Genomic DNA, 19,051 nt, shown 5'->3' with positions numbered 1-19,051 from the left:
TCGATTAGATCAACTCCAGTACACAATCACTACTTAATTTATCAACCCTGAAAGGATGAAAGGCAAAGTTGACCTCAGTGGAGTTTGAATTGACAACGTACAGACTGACAAAACACTGCTAAGCATTTCACCTGGTGTGCTAACGTTTCTTATTTCTTTATTGCCCACAAGGGGCTAAACATAGAGGGGATAAACAAGGACAGACAAAGAGATGAAGTCGATTAGATCGAACCCAGTGCATAACTGGTACTTAATTTATCGACCCTGAAAGGATGAAAGGCAAAGTTGACCTCGGCAAAATTTGAACTCAGAACATAACGGCAGACAAAAAAAATACTGCTAAGCATTTCGCCTGGTGTGCTAACGTTTCTGCCAGTTCGCTGCCTAAGATCAACAGAAAAAATATTACCAAAGCAAAAGAAAAATGGGGATTGAAGTGATGAACAGAAGAGATAGTAGAAAAACCGAAGAAAAAAGGATTGTAAAATATCAGTGATGTGTAACATGATTTGAATCTAAAGAATGGCAGCAGCAGTGGAACAATGAAATTCAAATCTGAAAATCCAAATAAAGGAATTCAATATTTATTTATTTCACTGCATTTTAGCCAAGTTTACTAACTAGACATAAACTTCTTACATACCAGGGACCAATTTTCATCTCATAACTAAAAACAGATTCTGAAAATTTAAATTCCATCAGCATGCATGGCTGTGTGATTCATACCTTGCAACTCCATATTTTCAGGTTCAATCCCAATGCACAGCATTTTCAGCAAGTGTCTTCTATCACTGCCCCAGGCCAACTACTATTTGTATTGAGCCCATTGTTTTTAATATGCATACATATATATTTGTGTGTGTTTATGTATATATATACATATATATATATAAATAATAATGCAAAGACAACAAAAGAATGAAAGAGACCTCGATTTTATGTAAATAGAGAAGTTTATCTGTAAAATAATATGTGACAATTATTTGGTTGCCATAATAAAACTCTGAGTTTCGGATGTCAGGACAGAAACCTGCTCTGGCATCTCTTCAGTTATCGAGGCAATCAAAATATGCTATGAAAAATATACATAGCATATTTTGATTGCCTTGATAACTGAAGAGATGCTGGACCAAGTTAGCAAGTTTCTGCCCTGAAATCTGAAACTCGGAGTTTTATTATGGCAACTGAATAATTGTCACATATTATATTACAGATATATATATATATATACATGCACACACACACACACACACACACACACACATACACACACACAAACACACATATGTATGTATATGTGTATATATATATATATATATAAGTCACCATGCTTGACCATTAAATCCAGAATTTTTTACTCTCTCTTTGTTTATTTTCTCTTATTCCTTTCTGCTGAAGAGCGGTGGCTCAAAATGTAAAAGACTTTTTCACTTTACTGAGCATCAAACTAATACACCTGCTTGTTGTTCCCTCTCCTGTCTTTATCTTTTGTATTTTTTGTAAATTCCAACTATATATATATATATATATCACGTGATCACGTGACATATATATATATATATATCACGTGATCACGTGACCAACGAGGCTATCAGATGTTGCTACACATCGCTGGTCACAATGAGCTTCACATTGTTTTAGCCTTCAAATGATGCCACCCCGCTGGCTAAACGAGCAGGCCAACAGAAGAAAGAGAACAGCAGGGATCGCAACTACACCCTGCCGGAGCCACGTGGAGCTTTAGGTGTTTTTGCTCAATAAACACTCACAACGCCCGATCTGGGAATCGAAACCGCGATCCTACGATCGCGAGTCTGCTGCCCTAACCACTGGGCCATTGTGCCTCCACATATGTATATATATATATATATATATATATATATATATATATATATATATCTATATATATATATATATATATATATATATATGCATATGTACATATATGTACAATTGTGCATAATTGTGTGGGTGTGCACGTGCACATGTATGTGTGTGATCGTAAAAAAGGTGCACAAATAATGATATTTCACTTGCTGCTATTTCTGCAGCACGATGTAGGTGTTGATATTATTTACTGATATTATTTATGACCAGTTGCTCTGCACTTTCAAAGACATCTGCAAAAAAAAAAACAATCTCTTTCTTAAAAAACAACAAAGGGCTGGTAACAGGAAAGGCATCCAGCTATGAAATGATGCCTCCAATTCACATCCAAGCCCTGTTTGCTTGGAACATCAGATGTTAAACAAATGAAGGATATGTGAGTATGTGTAGTGGAACTAGAGGGTGCACACACGATGGATGACAAGGATAGATAAACGGGTCTGGTTGAGCAACGAACCAGATCTGTCGTACAGGACGTTCAAATGAACACGCGTAATCCATTGAGTCCAGATAAACCAATGTCCTCACCTGAATGAGGATCACACAGTACAGTTTGTTGAGGGGTTTATATTCCAGAGATACTATTCTAGGGTAAGCATTACATAGGCACCAAATATGGTAAATTTTACAATAATTCCATTCTTCCACTTGATATCTGGTCATTGTACCCATATAGAAACAAGGATATATATATATATATATATGTATGTATGTGTGTGTGTATGTAAGTATATATATTAGGTTGAGGAAAAAGTTTGTGTACCAAACTTGTGCCGAATGGTTGTGCCATCAATGCTGAACTTTAACTAGGGTAACTTGATCAAGTCTGCGATGTGTTAGTTGAAAAGTACCCAAGACTTGTTTGTCAATAATGTACTTTGTTTCAACCAGACAATGCAGAGCCACATACAGTCAGAAAGACCAGCAACAAGACTGAAGAATTGGATGGAGTGGAAGTTCTGCTGCATCCAGCCTATGGTCCAGATGTTGCTTCATCTGACTACGGTCCCTTCTGAACAATGCAGCATTTTATGAAAGGTTGCCGATTTGAGTCATTCGATGAAGTTGAAGAAGCCTGTCAAGAATTTTTCGTAGCACCATCTGTTCGTGGCCGTTGCCAGCCTTGCCTGGCCCCTGTGCGGGTGGCACGTAAAAGCACCATCCGTCCGTGGCCGTTTGCCAGCTCTGTCTGGCACCTGTGCGGGTGGCACGTAAAAAACACCCACTACACTGACGGAGTGGTTGGCGTTAGGAAGGGCGTCCAGCTGTAGAAACACTGCCAGATCAGACTGGGCCAGATGCAGCCTTCTGGCTTCACAGACCCTAGTTGAACCGTCCAACTCATGCTAGCATGGAAAGCAGACGCTAAATGATGATGATGATGATGAAAGCCAAAGGATTGGTACTTTGACCAAATCTGAAAGCTTGCAGATTGTTGGCAGAAGGTCATGGAAAATGATGGCCTTTATTTTGAAGAATAGTTGTTGTTAATTTTGAATAAATTCTTGCATAAAAAAATCATTATTTTAACACAGCACACAAGCATTTTTCTTCAACCTAGTCGTATACACATATACATATACACTTTTACATGATGCTAAATGGGCACCCTCATGTGGCACTGCACAGGCCACATGTGACACTGAATGGGCACTTCTACATGGCACTGCAAGGGTGCTTGTGTAAGAATGAGGCAGATTGCGTAAGCATTGGCACACACATTAAGATTAAGTACGTACACACATACATACACACTTGCTTTGCAACCATGTGGTTTCTGGTTCATTCCCAGTGCATGGCACCTGGGTGGGTGGGGGTAGAGCGCTAATGTCTTCCACTATAGTCTCAGGGCTGGCCAATGCTACGTGAGTGAATTTGAAAAATGGTAACTGTGTAGAAGCCTAGCATGTATGTATGTATGACTTTGTGATTGTATTTGCCATCCCCAGCAGTTAACAAGTGTTGGTTTGTTGATGTCCCCCATACCTTAGAAGTTTGGTAAGAGGAACTGGTAGAATAAGTACCAGACTAAAAAGAAGTAAGAACTGGCATCAATTTCTTTGAGGTGATGCTCCAGCATGGGCACAGTGTGATGAGTGAAACAACTAAAAGGTGCAGCAGCAGCATTGTTGTCATCATCATCAACAGCAGCATCATCATCACCATCAGCAGCAGCATCAGTATCATTGTCATCAGCAGCAGCATCGTCATCATCATTGTCTGCTCCCCTTTGTATTACAGGTACAACTGATTTTGCACCAGCTGAGTGGACTGGAACAGTGTGAAGTGAAGTGTCTTGCTCAAGGACATGACACTCCACCCAGGACCTTACAACCATCATGCGCCAAACCCCTGAACCACTAATCCACAAGCCATCTCTTCTGTGGTGGGCGAATGTGGCGAGTGTGGGCGTGGGCGGAGGCCTGGTCAGTTGTGAATATCGGGGTGGAGGGTGGGGGTGGGGTAGGTCAAGGAGGTAATAGGTGGCAGCACAAGTGATGTCAAGAGTGTGGGGCTGGGACTTGAGTGTGATGCTCAGTGCCAGAGACCACAGACACACACACACAGACACACGCACACACACACACAGAGACACACACACACACACAGAGACACACACACACACAGACACACACACACACACACATAATAAAATCAAAAGAACAGGCTATTGTTTTAGTTTTTTTTTTTTGGCTATTTATTTCACACAATCACAGTGTTTTATGTTGAAGTAAATTCACAAAGAATGGTTAGGTTTATTGAAATATTTAAACAGTCTTCTTTAGCTTCTCTTATTGTTATCATTATTATTATTATTATTATCATCATTAGTATTATTATTATTATTATCAGTATTGTTATTATTATCATGAAATATCAACAATAATAATATTTTATTATAATGATAATAATAATAATATTAATAATAATAATCATAGTAATTCGTTTCATCAAATCCCAAAAGAGGATTACATCTCCCCCTCCCCCTACATACAGGGCTGATGGTGACTGTAAAATGAAACTTAAAGTATGTGTTTGAAGTCTCAGTTACTACACATTCTGCATAATATATTTGTACAGATTGCATGTTTTTATATAGTTTTAACATATATATATATTTAGGCATACTCTATACACACACACACGTGCATATACATATAGACATTCTTTAAAAATCTATCATACATAATAATAATGGGTATTTGTATATACATACAAATATACACACACACCCACATTTATATGTCTATGTGTACATACATATGTATATACACAGACGCTCACACACATATTTATATATACAAGTGTATGTGTGTAACATATGCACATGTGAATATATATATATATAATATATATATATATATATATATATATATATATATATATATATATATATATATATATATACACAAATACACACTGACATATATATTTATATATATACATATATATATACCCCATAAATGAGGATATGAGTGAGTGTATTTAACAACAGAGAATAGAATGAGTCAGATACAAGAAAGAAACTTTTCTTCATTCGTATATATATATATATATATAAATCTATACATACATACAAGCATGTTTATATATACATACATGCATATATATATATATATATATGCATGTATATATACCCTATACACACATATATATGTATGTATGTATATATATATATATATATGTATAAAGTGTTTGAGGTGGTGTACAGATATATAAATATGTATGTATACATATATACATATACACACACACACACAGACACACACACACGTATATACATATTGTTTCTTCTATGTTCAGTTGTTTCAGAAAAGTCTGTTTGATGTAGCAACACATTGAATTGCACCCTTAATTTAGGGGTCAACAGTACCAAAGTCACTGTTATTAGCTCTGCACCTTCATCCGACTCCTTTGCCCCCTACGGCAGTTGATACAGTCATAGAAAGGAGAAGAAACCCATTACTGTATTGAGGAAGTCCTGTTCAGCAGGTTGCATGAGAAATAGGGGTTTGATTACTACATTGGTCTGAGGTAGCCAAAAAGTCAAAGGGGGTCCTGCTGGGTTCATCCCTAAAAAAAAAAAATGACCATTCTTGAATTTTGAGAGCCCCCTTCTCCAGAACCTGAATGTAGCTTGGTTCTGTCTTGCTGTATATTTGGAGGCCTAGTGCTCACCCCAAAAGTAATACTGGCTTTTTCATCAATAATACTGACAACTGGGTCCCCTTTGTGACATATTGAGGGAAGAGAAACTGTCATTTTAATTCCCTTTTGATGCCATCCCTAAATATAGTTCAGAGAATAAAAAAGCAGGCTTTTTTTTTTAGCATATGATACAACATAGATTTCAAATTTTGGCACAAGGTCTGCAATTTTGCAGGGTGTAAGTTGCCTACATCGACCCCAGCGCTCAGCTGGTACTTATAATATTGACCCCAAAAGGATGAAAGGCAAAGTCGACCTCAGTGGAATTTGAACTCAGAACATAAAGATGAATGAATGCCACTAAGCTTTTTGCTCAGTGTGCTTAAGATTCTGCCAGCTTGCCACCATATTGCCTAACAATATGATGTGACATGTGACATTGTGATGTGTTGTAATATGACAGTGTGACATTTGATATGTGACAGTATGGCAATGTGACATCACATTGTGATATGACGTGATATGATATGACAGATGGCAGTAGGTCATATAACATATGACATTCATGAAGTTGTGCTCTGCTCTGTTGATGGCAAGGGCCAATAACCTTAGACCCATGTTGAGGGTGGTGTGATCCTGGTCAATCACAAAGGAAGAGGTGAATGAGGTAAGGGACGAGTACACATGGCACAATCAGTGATGATGTAGTGGTGGTCATCCTGTCTATGCAGAAATGGAGGGAGTTAAAATACATAGTCCTTATTTTAAAGATATTACTGAATCTAAAGACCAAAATAATTATTGGGTCACCCTCATCTCTGCTCCAACCAATGGTCAATGATGTTACAGCTTTGATCATACCAGGGGATTTTTTCCCTATTTTTTTTATTACAGGCATAGCATATCTAAGACTACATCATTCAGTGTTTCTTTATAAAGAAACAATAGGCAGTGATTTGTGAGAAATGTGGTTGTTGTTTCTAGCAGATTAAGTGACCACATAGAGGTTTCCTTAATTGGCTCATGAATACTCAAGTTACTATTGTTGTCTAAATAACTTTTGATCGGCCCTCAGTCAAGCAGCTCATAGTGAAGGACATTCCATCAATGGCCATCATGTTTTAGTATATCTAAGATTACCTTATATAATGTATGCTTCAGTGTTTTAGGGTGGGACTTGGAATTTGAGGACTATTTCACAGCTATTTCTTGTAGGTTGAATAAACATTGGAGTGATTTACAGGTGTTCAATGCCGAGATCAATACCTGGTGATTCAGGAGTCATTCTGTCCCTCATATGCTTCCTAAACTGATCAAGATGTTATGATGCACTTATTACAAACTATAAGACTGCAAGTTCAATCCCACATATAAGTGCTATTGTGCCTCAAAGGGGCACACATTACATTGAAAATAAAGACACAAGGCCTGAAATATGGGGGCAGGGGACTAGTCAATTACATTGACCCCCAATGTTTCACTGGTACTTAATTTATTTACCCTGAAAGGATGAAAAGCAAAGTCGACCTCGGCGGAATTTGAACTCAGAACAAAGATGGACAAAATGCCACAAAGCATTTTTTTCAACATGCTAATGATTCTGCCAGCCTGGCCATCTTCAGGATAATAATAATAATAATAATAATAATAATAATAATAATAATAATAATGATAGTAATAATAATAGCTGTTTCAAATTTTGGCCAGAAGTTTTTTTAGGGGAAGAGAGAGCAAGTCGAATCCATCAACCTCAGTATTTGGTTGGTACTTTATTTTATTGACCCCAAAAAGATGAAAGGCAAAGTTGACCTCAGGAGGATTTGAACCCAGAACATAATGATTTGGAAGAAATGCTGCTAAGCATTCCATCCAATATGCTAACAATTCTGACAGCTCAGCACCTTAATAATAATAATAATAACAGGAATTTTTTCTAATTTTGGCACAAGGCCAGCAATTTTAGTGAGAGGTTGCAACTTGATGTAGTTGAGTGGTACTTTATTTTATTGACCCCAAAAGGATGAAAAGCAAAGTTGATCTTGGTGGGATTTGAACTCAGAACAGATGGAGTCAGAAGAAATGCTGCTAAGCATTTTGTCCAACTGTTTAAGGGTTCTGCCAGCTCATCACCACCTTCAGCAGCAATAATAATTAGCAATAATAACAAATATCTGATTAATAACAACAAGTATTTGATTAATGTTCCTAACGAATGATAATCTACAAATGAAGAAATTAACTAATTAGAAGAGGAAAAACAAAACAAAAACAAAAACACGTACAAAACATAAAAGATGATAACACAACAAAAATAAGTGACCTGTTCAACTCTATTTTGGACAAGGCTCACTTCATTGACGGGGGGGAGAGGACTGTACATAGGACATACCTAAAATAGAATGGTCCAAGAGAGAATATGTCTGTAAGTTATTACATAGATTCTTCCATGTCTTCATTCGTTAATGTCATTTGGTGTTTAGGAGGAGGGGTCAGGGAGCGTTGATTAATTTACACAGTGTTTTCATACAGGGAGTGTCTATTTAATATAGGATTTGTTAATTTTGACAGAGTACTCTGTAGTAGGGTGCATTGTTAGCCTTGATAACAGTAACACTCATTGCTTTAATTAGTACAGATAGAGGGTGTGCTCGTTAATGTATATCAGGGGTGTTTAGCCCCGAAGGAGGAAGCAGTCATTGATAAAAGGGTTTTTTTTTTTTTCCTTTTTGTGTTTAATTAATGGAAGAGAGAGTACTCGTTAATGTAGATATATGATCAGTATTGTTATAGGGAGAACTAATTAATACAGATGTCCTTTACTTTGTTTGCTTTGGGCCACAGGAGACACCGCTGGGCACATTTGCTGCCCAACTTGAGCCTAACAGGGGTGGCATGGGGTAACCTCGTGACCAGAGGTAGTTATTTTCCCAAATGTGAGGCATGCCATGTAAATATGATGAAGAAGAAGCTGGTGATGGCTGTGGTCGCACAGGAGGGACTTGTGTATCTCGGTGCGACTCCGGTTGGACCGTTGTACAAGATCTACTATTGTTTTTCAACGAGCTGATTTTCTGTGTGCTAACAATATCCTTGACATGAGCTAAAGAGTCGCACGATGAGGGAGACGAATTATATACAGTCTTGTCGTTTGTTATGTTCGAGCTGCTTGGCTCCACGGTCTGTTGGGGCAGTTTGGAGTACATCCTGCAGCTGTTCGAGTTACTGCTTGCTGCTGGACATTTATGGTTTGTTAAGGAAACCCTGTGTAAAAACTGCTCCCCGCAAATCTGGCAGCTATAGCGTTTCTCCGCCGGTGTATGAGTTTGTATGTGTACCTTTAACTCACTTTGCTGTGCAAAAACCTCGCCACAAAACTCACAACTGATCTGTTTTGACTGGCTATCCTCTACAATTCCATGGGTTTTCTCGTGAGTTTTTAAGAAAAACTGGTTACAGAAGCCCTTCTTACAAATTCCGCAAAAGTATAGATCTCCGCTGTGAATCCGCTGGTGATCTATGAGACTATTCCGTTGAGAGAAGGACTTGTCGCATACACTACAGGTAAAAGGCTTTTCCCCAGTGTGGGTCCTAAGGTGGAGCTTGAGATTGCCTCTCTGAGAGAAAGTTTTCTTGCAGAAGTTGCATTGGAACGGTCTTTCTCCAGTGTGAGCTCTTTCGTGATTTTTTAGGAAAAACTGGTTACAAAACGGCTTCTTACAGAAGCTGCAGAAGAAGAGTTCTCCAGTATGCACACGTTTATGGTCGGTTAAGTTGTTTCGCTGAGAGAAACACTTGCCACAAAGTTCACAGTTAAATGGTTTCTCCCCTGTGTGTTTTCGTAAATGTTGCTTCAAGTTGCCTCGCTGCGCAAATGTTTGATTGCAAAATTCACACTGAAACGGTTTCTCCCCTGTGTGCACTCTGAGATGGTTTTTCAGGAAGAACTCATTTGTGAAGCCTTTTTTACAATAAGAGCAGTAAAATAAATCCCCTGTGTGTATGCGCTCGTGAATTTTTAAGAAGAATTTATTACAAAATGGTTTTTTGCAGTAGTTACAATAATAAAGCTCTCCGGTATGGAGTCTTTTGTGGTCGTTTAAATTAGTCTTTTGTGCAAAACCCTTGCCACAAACTTCACACTGGAAGGGTTTCTCCCCTGTGTGCGTTCGTAGATGGGTCTTTAAATTGCCACGTTGTGAAAAAACTTGTGGACAAAACAAACACCGGAATGGTTTCTCTCCAGTATGAGACCTGGTGTGGTTTTCCAGGAAAAACTGATTCGGAAACCCTTTCTTGCAGTAGTTGCAATAATATAAATCTCCCGTGTGTACTTTTTCATGAATCTTTAAGAAAAACTGATTGCAGAATCCTTTTTTACAGTACTGACAGTAGAAGAGGTCACCAGTGTGTAGCCGTTTGTGGTCAGTCAGGCAGTTCTTTTGAGAGAATGCCTTACCACAGGCATCGCAGACAAAGTTCTTCTCACCTGTGTGTGTTCTGAGATGTGTCTTCAAGTTGCCTCTCTGAGAAAACGCTTTATCACAGAAATCACAATGAAAAGGTTTCTCCCCCGTGTGGGCTCTCTCGTGGTTCTGCAAGAAAAACTGGTTACAAAATGCTTTTTGGCAGAACTGACAGAAGAACAAGTCTCCTGTATGCACTCTTTTATGATCGGTAAGGCTATTTTTCTGTGCGAAAGTCTTGCCACAGACGTCACAAGCAAACGGTTTGTCCCCTGAATGCATCCTCAGATGAAGCTTCAGGTTGCCTCTATGAGCAAAGCTCCTGTTACACACTGAACATTGGTACGCCTTCTGGTTTGTAGAGAGCGACATGTTATTGGTGGCATGGCTGTGCGTACAGTAGTGCGTTTTTAAGTCGACCAACTGGAAGAATTCCTTGTTACAAAAGGAACAGGCAAACGGTCGCACGCCCATGTGAATGCGTTCGTGTGTACGTAAGATAAAGGAGTTTGGGAAAACCTTTTTACAAAAAGCACAGGTTAGTTCTTTGTCTTGGTTGTTAGGTGCCACAGGAGGTAGAGTGTTGGTGGTACTGGTGTTAAGGGCTGGCACTTCAATCTCTTCTTGGCTTGATCCAGCATTGTTAATAAGGGGCACGTTTTCTTCGCTGAAATGTTTCCGGGGAATATCGGGCTGTCGGAAACCTTTAGCACCCTGCGATGGGCTGTTCTTGTCAGTCTCTTTCAAATGGGTGCTTTGATTCGAATACATGGATTGGTTGTATATAGAGGAGTGGTCCCCCATACTGGGGTACGCTGGCTGTATCGGGTACATACTCATTTTGATGGCTGTTATCAAACAATCACAATTTTAAAAGATTTTTAAAAGATTTTTTTTCTTTAAATTCCAATAAAATAAACAATACTGTTTTTATTGCATTTTCCTCTTTCCTTTTCTTTCTGTTAAGTTACTATTGCTGTTGTCATAGTAGTAGTAGTAGTAGTAGTAGTAGTAATAGTTGTAGTGGTAAAAAGCAAATCAGAAAAATGTTTAAAGGGTCATACACAAGTTATTCCTCAAGAAAGGTCCATCAAAACAAAAGGTTGTCGATGATAAAAGAAACATTAGAAATTTATGATCTTGAAATCCTTTGCTTGTGAAAATATGTTAACGAGGGAAATAATTAATTATATATAGAAAATATAGATTTGAAAAATGTCCTCTTTCATTTGAAAGTTGCCTGGTGTTTGGCTGTTTGACCCCTGTCAGCCTTGATCCAACAGGTCTATGATCAAAGGCATTCCAACCATGACCAGCATTCCATTATTTCTTTATTGTTTTTTTTTCTTTTTTTCTTTCTTTTTTCCTTCAGGCAATGAACTTTTATCCAGTATATCTTTTTAATTAAGATGGCAGTGTGTAAGTTCGTTATTTTTAGTAAGTTGTCTGATCACATAGGGGTTCTCTCGTTGGCTTGTGGAATATGTTAATGTTAGTGTCAGGGTAAAAAGTTATGAGAACAATTGACATATATGTGTGTGTATATATATATATATATATATATATATATAAAGGGACAGAGAGAGAGAGAGAGAGAGAGAGAGAGAGAGAATGAGTGAGAGAAAGTGTGTGTGTGTATGTGTGTGATCTTTCAAACTGAGTAAAAATATGATATCTGAGTTACAGAAGTAAACATTCCATATTATTGTCTTTCTAGTTCAGTGGTTCTTAACTGGGGCTCATATGGCCCTTAGGGGTCCATATAAAATTTTGTTGTTAAAATTTATGTGAATTAAATTGGTTATATTTCTTCAATACACCAAATATTAACAATTTTTTTTTTTTAAATACAATTCCTAATAATATTTAATTTATCAAAATATGATAGGATTGTTTAAACCATGGAACGGTTCTGAGGGTCCATCCGAGTAGAACAGAAATCGAAGGGTTTCATAAGTTAGAAATATCGTTGAGAATCCCTGTTCAAGATGAAGCAATGTTATTGTTACTGATGTAACAAGTGATGGTGGTGGTAGTGGTGTTGCAATGGTTGGGGTGTTTTTGTATCAATGGTCACGATAGGTGTAGTTGTTGTTATTGTTATGGTATTGGTAGTTTCTTCTGAGTCGTCCCAATTTCAACAAATATCAGTCAGTCTATCAAAACCCAAAGTCTTTCATAAACGGCCGCCGGTCTACTTTGACCCTTCCCTTCAACGTTACTGATTCCACCCCCGTTATCCCCATCATCATCATCATCATCATCAATGCCATAGTCTCATTACCATCATCATCATCATCACCATCATGAATATGACCTCACATTAATAATGAAGGTAGGCTGAGGAATATTTACATGTTTAAGTTCATGAAACGATAGGTTAAGTCATAATTACAGATTGGAACCAAAAGGAAGCTGGTTCAAATCTAGCGGGCAACTGAGTTTCATTTTGTTTATTCTGTTCAGTGTCTGTGTTGACGAAGTGAACGATGGGTGAATACTGTAATAATGAATCAGGGAACAAGATTGAAAGTTCAGTCCCACATTCGGGTACTACTGTGAAGAAATCTTTATTCACATGGAACCAAAACGTCTCATGCATATGATAGCTTGATATCTTCACTGTATATGACCTTCATTTACTGATGAATAATAACTGTAAATATCTCACACAATTTTATGTTTTATACAATCATATATATATCTACACATCAATATCTGTATCTATATACACACACACACCAATGCCTATATCAAAGATGTACCATGTGATATTATGTAACACACAAGAGATCACAGGCAGCTGATCCCTTCGGATCAAAGTATCTCTGGAAAAACCCCGTCGTTGTCACCTAAAACTCCCAGCATTCATGTAGCGAAAGAGATAGCCCACTGCTTGTAAGCGACAGTAGTGGGAACACTGTAGAAATGACGAGTGTTTCGTTAGCTTGCAGGGACAAAGTGATAATGATGTTGCTTGACTAATAACCAAATCTGCTATCTAGAGATGGCTATGGATTGGACTAGGGATTGAACACACCTATGTCCTGTAAGTAAGGCTGCTGCTGCAACTGACACTACTTAAAATATAGATGATGATGATGATGATGACAATAAGATCATGAAGGCCAAATTAAGAGCTACACTTTGTGAAATATAAAACAGTGAAAGTTCTCATTATATATATATATATATATATATATGTATACAAATATAGTGGAGGTGCAATGGCCCAGTGGTTAGGGCAGTGGACTCGCGGTCATAGGATCACAGTTTTGATTCACCACAACTTTCTCTCACTCTTTCTTTCTGTTTCTGTTGTACCTGTATTTCAAAGGGCCAGCCTTGTCACACTCTGTGTCACACTGAATCTCCCCGAGAACTACGTTAAGAGTACATGTGTCTGTGGAATGCTCAGCCACTTGCACGTTAATTTCACGAGCAGGCTGTTCCGTTGATCGGATCAACTGGGACCCCTGTCGTCATAACCGACAGAATGACACAGAAAAAAAAATATATATATATAATATATGTAAATAAATAAATGAAAATGAAGATTGAAATTAAAAACTGCTATAACAAAGCTTCATAATTGTGACATCTAATTAAGATTTTGGCTGTTACACTGACTGATCTTTGTTCCTTTAGGAATTTGGTAAAGCTGTGGTCACTGCTGAGTATTGTGACTATTGTGGGCTTTTAGGTGTAGTAGTAGTGGGAGTGAAGATGGTAGCGGTGATGGTGGTGGTAGTTGTAGTAGTAGTAGTTATCACTGTCCAGGTTATTATTATTATTGTAGTGACTTGCTCTGGTAGTTTCTGTCCATCAGACGATGGTGTTGTTATTGTTTGTGACAGTTGTTGCTGCTATTGTTGTTGCTGTTGTGACTGCTCCTTTCGTTATAGCTGTCTGGTGGATTATTGTTCTTCTCAGTACAGTTGTTGTTGTGTTGTTGTTACTGTTCTTAAACAGAGATATGAAATTACATTAAAAAAAACCCTAAAAACCAACACACATACAGTCCTATATGTCAGGTTACAATGTGTCCACAAGATGTTCCCAATGGATGTTCACAGATGTTCACAATGGATGTTCACTATGTGTGTTCAAAGATGTTCACAAGTAAAACTACACACATTCACAACTTTGTTGGTCATATTTGTTTGTTATTGTGTTGGTTATTTTGTAATTTTTTCCAAGTCCCTTCTAAAATCCTCAGGCCTAAATGTTACCCAATAAAGCAGGCCTTGGTTGCAGCCCAGCTGATTTATAGATTAAGAGCACACAAGTATATTCACGGTTCCATTGGTTCCTCTTTTTTCCCCTGTTGTTGGGTCAGAACCCTTCGGAATCCTGATGGCACTTTGTTGGTAAGGCTCTTAACCCCGATGAAGGCCTTGTAGGTTTTGCTCATTCCACATTGTTCTGGAAAACATGAAATCAATCGATGCTGTCGCTTTTTGGGAGGCCGCCTGTTTGAAATATAAGGAGAAAGAAAAAAAGATAAATTTGATGGTTGAACGGAAGAAGATATAAAGTGATGTTTTAAAATGACAGAGAAGAAAAACACTGGACAATGACAATATGATGCAGCTAATGGTGATGGTGGTGCTGGAGGTGATGATGATGGCAATGATGATGATGACAGGATCGGAATAGCAATAATTGAGATTCAGAATGTATAGACTCACAGATATGAGATGATATAAAAAAAAACAAAAAAACAAAGAAGGTGAGTAACATTATTCTCTGAAACAGACATCATTCGTTGATGTATACAGTGAAAGATGTATACACACATGTATACACACATGCACACACATAAATGTATAAGGCGGCGAGCTGGCAGACACGTTAGCACACCAGGCGAAATGCTTAGTGGTATCTCGTCTGTCATTACATTCTGAGTTCAAATTCCGCTGAGGTCCACTTTGCCTTTCATCCTTTCGGGGTCGATGAAATAAGTACCGGTTATGCACTGGGGTTGATGTAATCGACTTAATTCCTTTGTCTGTCCTTGTTTGTCCCCTCTGTGTTTAGCCCTTTGTAGGCAATAAAGAAATATATATGTATATGTGTGAGTCTATGTATGTGTGTATATACGTATATATATATACAGGGTGCAGTGAATAAACTATTGTCTAAATTACGCAAAAATGAAAATAACACTGACATCTCGTGTTAACAGATATATTTACCAAAATTACATTAAAATATCTTGAAATACTAAAGAATAAATATATTCAATAAAATCGCCATTAGCTTCAACCACAGCCTCCAGACGACTTCAGAATCTCCTGCAGCTCTTCTGGGCAATCTCCTTGTTTAAGTTGGTGAATGCTGCCTTAATCCTTGCCATCAGATCATCTTTGGTGTTACAAGGAGTTCTGTTGGCTTCTTGCTCAACTGCACCCCACACAATTATAATCAAGGAGGTTGCAGTCTGGGGAGTTAGGTGGCCAGATGTTAGGGGTGATGTGGTTTCAGAAATTGTCTGACAGCCATGACTGGCTTCTCCTGCTTGTGTGGCATGTTGCCAGACATAAGGTCTTCCAGCAGTCACTCTCTTGACCCAGGGCAGCACTATTTCCTCCAGGCATTTGATGTAGGCCTCCATGTTGAGTCTGAGGCTGTGTGGGAAGATGAATGGCAACATAATGTCACCATCACTAGTGATCACTCCAAACACCATGATGTTGACTGGATGTTTGATTTTTATCACTCTCAGTACATGTCCTCTGATTGACACCCAAACACTCTGAAATGTTCATATTAGAGCTTCCGGTGCAAATGCCAAGCAGTACAGCATGTCCTTTCCAAATTTCTGGCAGAGTGAATTGCATCATGGTGTTGTTGTTCTCACAGATGGTGTCCAACTGACCCTACTATACTGTGTAGTCGACAAAATCAAAACCAAACGATATATATATATATATATATATTTAACTTATGATGAAAGTAAACAAAGTTTGCTTCAGATGCATTGAGATGTATTGTATTAGCATTATCATGTGTTTGAGAATAAGTTATTTCTGTATCTCATATATATATATATATATATATAAGTAAACACATAAATGTGAAACAAGGTGGAAAAAAGAGTACTCGAATACCAGTGGTAGAGTAATATGCTTTATTTAAAAGCAGCAGAAAATTCAACAAAATCTGTTACTCTGAGTTTCGCGTTGCCGTTCGTCGGACAGTTTTTGCTCAGAGTAACAGGTTTTGTGGAATTTTCTGCTGCTTTAAATAAAGTATGTATATATATATATACACACACACACACATATATACATATGTATGTATGTACATATGTATCATGTTGAACCATTAATCCCTACACATTCTTTTTCTCTCTCTGTTTTTTTCATTCTCCGTCCATTTTTTTCCTCTCAGTCCTTTCTGTCGAAAAGTGTAGGCTCAAAACGTCAAAGACTTTTCTATTCTTCCCCAGGATTAAACTAATACGCCTGTCTTTGTCTTTTGTTTTCTGTAAACTTGAACTAAATATCATCATCATCATTTAACGTCCATCTTCCATGCTGGCATGGGTTGGACGGTTTGACCAAAGCGGGCTAGGCAGAAGACTGTACCAGACTTTTGTGTCTGTTTTGGCATGAGATAGATAGATAGATAGAGAAAGATATCATCATCATTTAATGTCTGTCTTCCGTGCTGGCATGGGTTGGACAGTTCAACAGGAGCTGGGCCCACCTGGCTGTTTTGGCATGGTTTCTACAGCAAGATGCCCTTCTTAATGCCATTGACTTTACAGAGTGTCCTGGGTGCTTTTTATGTGGCACCAAGTAACTTGTGAAACAATGAACTCTCATATAGATATCATGCCAGTGGAACGTTAAAAGCGTGATTGTTGCCAGAGCCACTGACTGGCTCCCATGCAGGTGGCACGTAATAAGCACCATTCGAGCATGTTCATTGTCAACGTTGCCTTACTGGCACATGTGCTGGTGGCACATGAAAAACAACATTCGAGCATGGTCGTTGCCAGAGCTGGCGGACTGGCTCCCGTGCATGTGTCATGTAAAAAACACCTTCTGAGTGTGGTCATTGCCAGTACTGCCAGACTGCTCCTCATGCTGGTGGTGCGTAAAAGTACCTACTACACTCTCGGAGTGGTTGGTGTTAGGAAGGGCATCCAACTGCAGAAACTTTGCCAGATCAGATTTGGAGCCTGGTGCAGCCTCCTAGCTTGCCAGTCCTCAGTCAAACCATCCAACCCATGCCAGTATGGAAAGCGGACATTAAACGACGACAATGATGATATTTTTTTTTCTTATCGTTTAAGTCCGCTATGGCTTGGACGGTTCGACTAGGGTCTGGGAAGCCAGGGGGCTGCACCAGGCCCAGTCTAATCTACACATGTAGACTCCTATTCCTATGATCCCTAATGTGCCACGGACATCCTCCCCCTATTCCTCATCCTCCACACCACACTTTGCTCAATCTACAACTTCCAGAACACTACGGAACCATCACTCATACCAAATTAAGAGGGTCGGCATAGTAAGCTGTAGGGAATTGATACCATTTGCCATGGCAACCAGTCATGTGGCAATACACTTGCTGCCATAGCAACCAAATAGACAAGACAATGGCTGTCATAGCCACTAGCTACATAGTGTTATATTAGTTGCCATAGTAACATAAATATACAACTATACGCAGGCTGCCTTAGCAACCAGTTTGTAAAATCAGGGTGTCACACAACTGCAGAGTGAATGGTTTATATCCTGGCTGAATCCACTTAGTTGCTAATAGGTACCATGGATAAGTAGGTTACACCTGCATCCTTTCAGGAAGATTGCATAACTCTTGTGTGGTTTAGTTATCTGGCAGTGAGACCATGAATTGGTGAAGTTGTTGAAGTCTTACCCAGAATACACTGTGGTACTGCTTTCGGATCTGTGGGTCTTGAGTTCAAATCACTCTGAGGTCAACATTGCCTTTCCTTCCTTTGGATTTAATAAATTCAAAGTATCAGTCTAGTTTTGGGCCATTTTTCCTCTTTCACTTTCTTTCCTTCCACCCAGCCTATCTTTCTTTCCTTCCCTACATCTCCCTCCTCACCATCCGTCTCTTTCCCTTCTCACCTGTCTCTCCCTCTCCTTTCTTGCTCTCTCTCTCTCTCTCTCTCTCTGTATCTATCTCTTTCACCCCCCCACCGCCACCATCGAAATTCAATCTCAGAGCAATGCAGTTTGCCATGGCAACCAATCACACAGCAAAACTGATCATCATGGCAACCAATCATAGAACAAAAATGCATGTCACCATGACAGGACAATGACAACAAGAAGAACAACAACTAATCAGCAAATGCTTGGTCATTTGTCCTACTAGAAATAACAGCCAAATCTTCCTCAAAACAGGAAGGATACATCAAAAATTATAATATAGCCACAGCTTGAATATCTTTTGATAGCTAAGACTGCTCCACCATATATACATATGGGAGGTACTTGCAAGGTACTTGGTGACCCTTTCAGTGCTGGTGTCACATAAAAAGCACCCAGGGCACTCTGTAAAGTGGT

At 38.7% G+C, this 19,051-nt stretch overlaps 1 protein-coding gene across 1 annotated transcript in view; it reads right to left on the bottom strand.

The window, feature by feature from the left end:
* Positions 1-13,786, bottom strand: part of LOC115219444 (zinc finger protein 91-like) — a 37,632-nt gene extending 23,846 nt beyond the window's left edge. Inside the window, exon 1 of the mRNA XM_029789609.2 lies at positions 8,857-13,786. Within this exon, the coding sequence (XP_029645469.2) occupies positions 8,857-11,339 (2,483 nt within the window). The 5' untranslated portion in view covers positions 11,340-13,786. The remainder of the gene's footprint in view (positions 1-8,856) is intronic.
* Positions 13,787-19,051: the final 5,265 nt, after the last annotated feature.

Source organism: Octopus sinensis, linkage group LG14, assembly GCF_006345805.1.
Source record: "Octopus sinensis linkage group LG14, ASM634580v1, whole genome shotgun sequence".
Classification (NCBI taxonomy): domain Eukaryota; kingdom Metazoa; phylum Mollusca; class Cephalopoda; order Octopoda; family Octopodidae; genus Octopus; species Octopus sinensis.
Note: the sequence above shows the minus strand (reverse complement) of the source record. Positions and strands in the feature narration are given on the sequence as shown.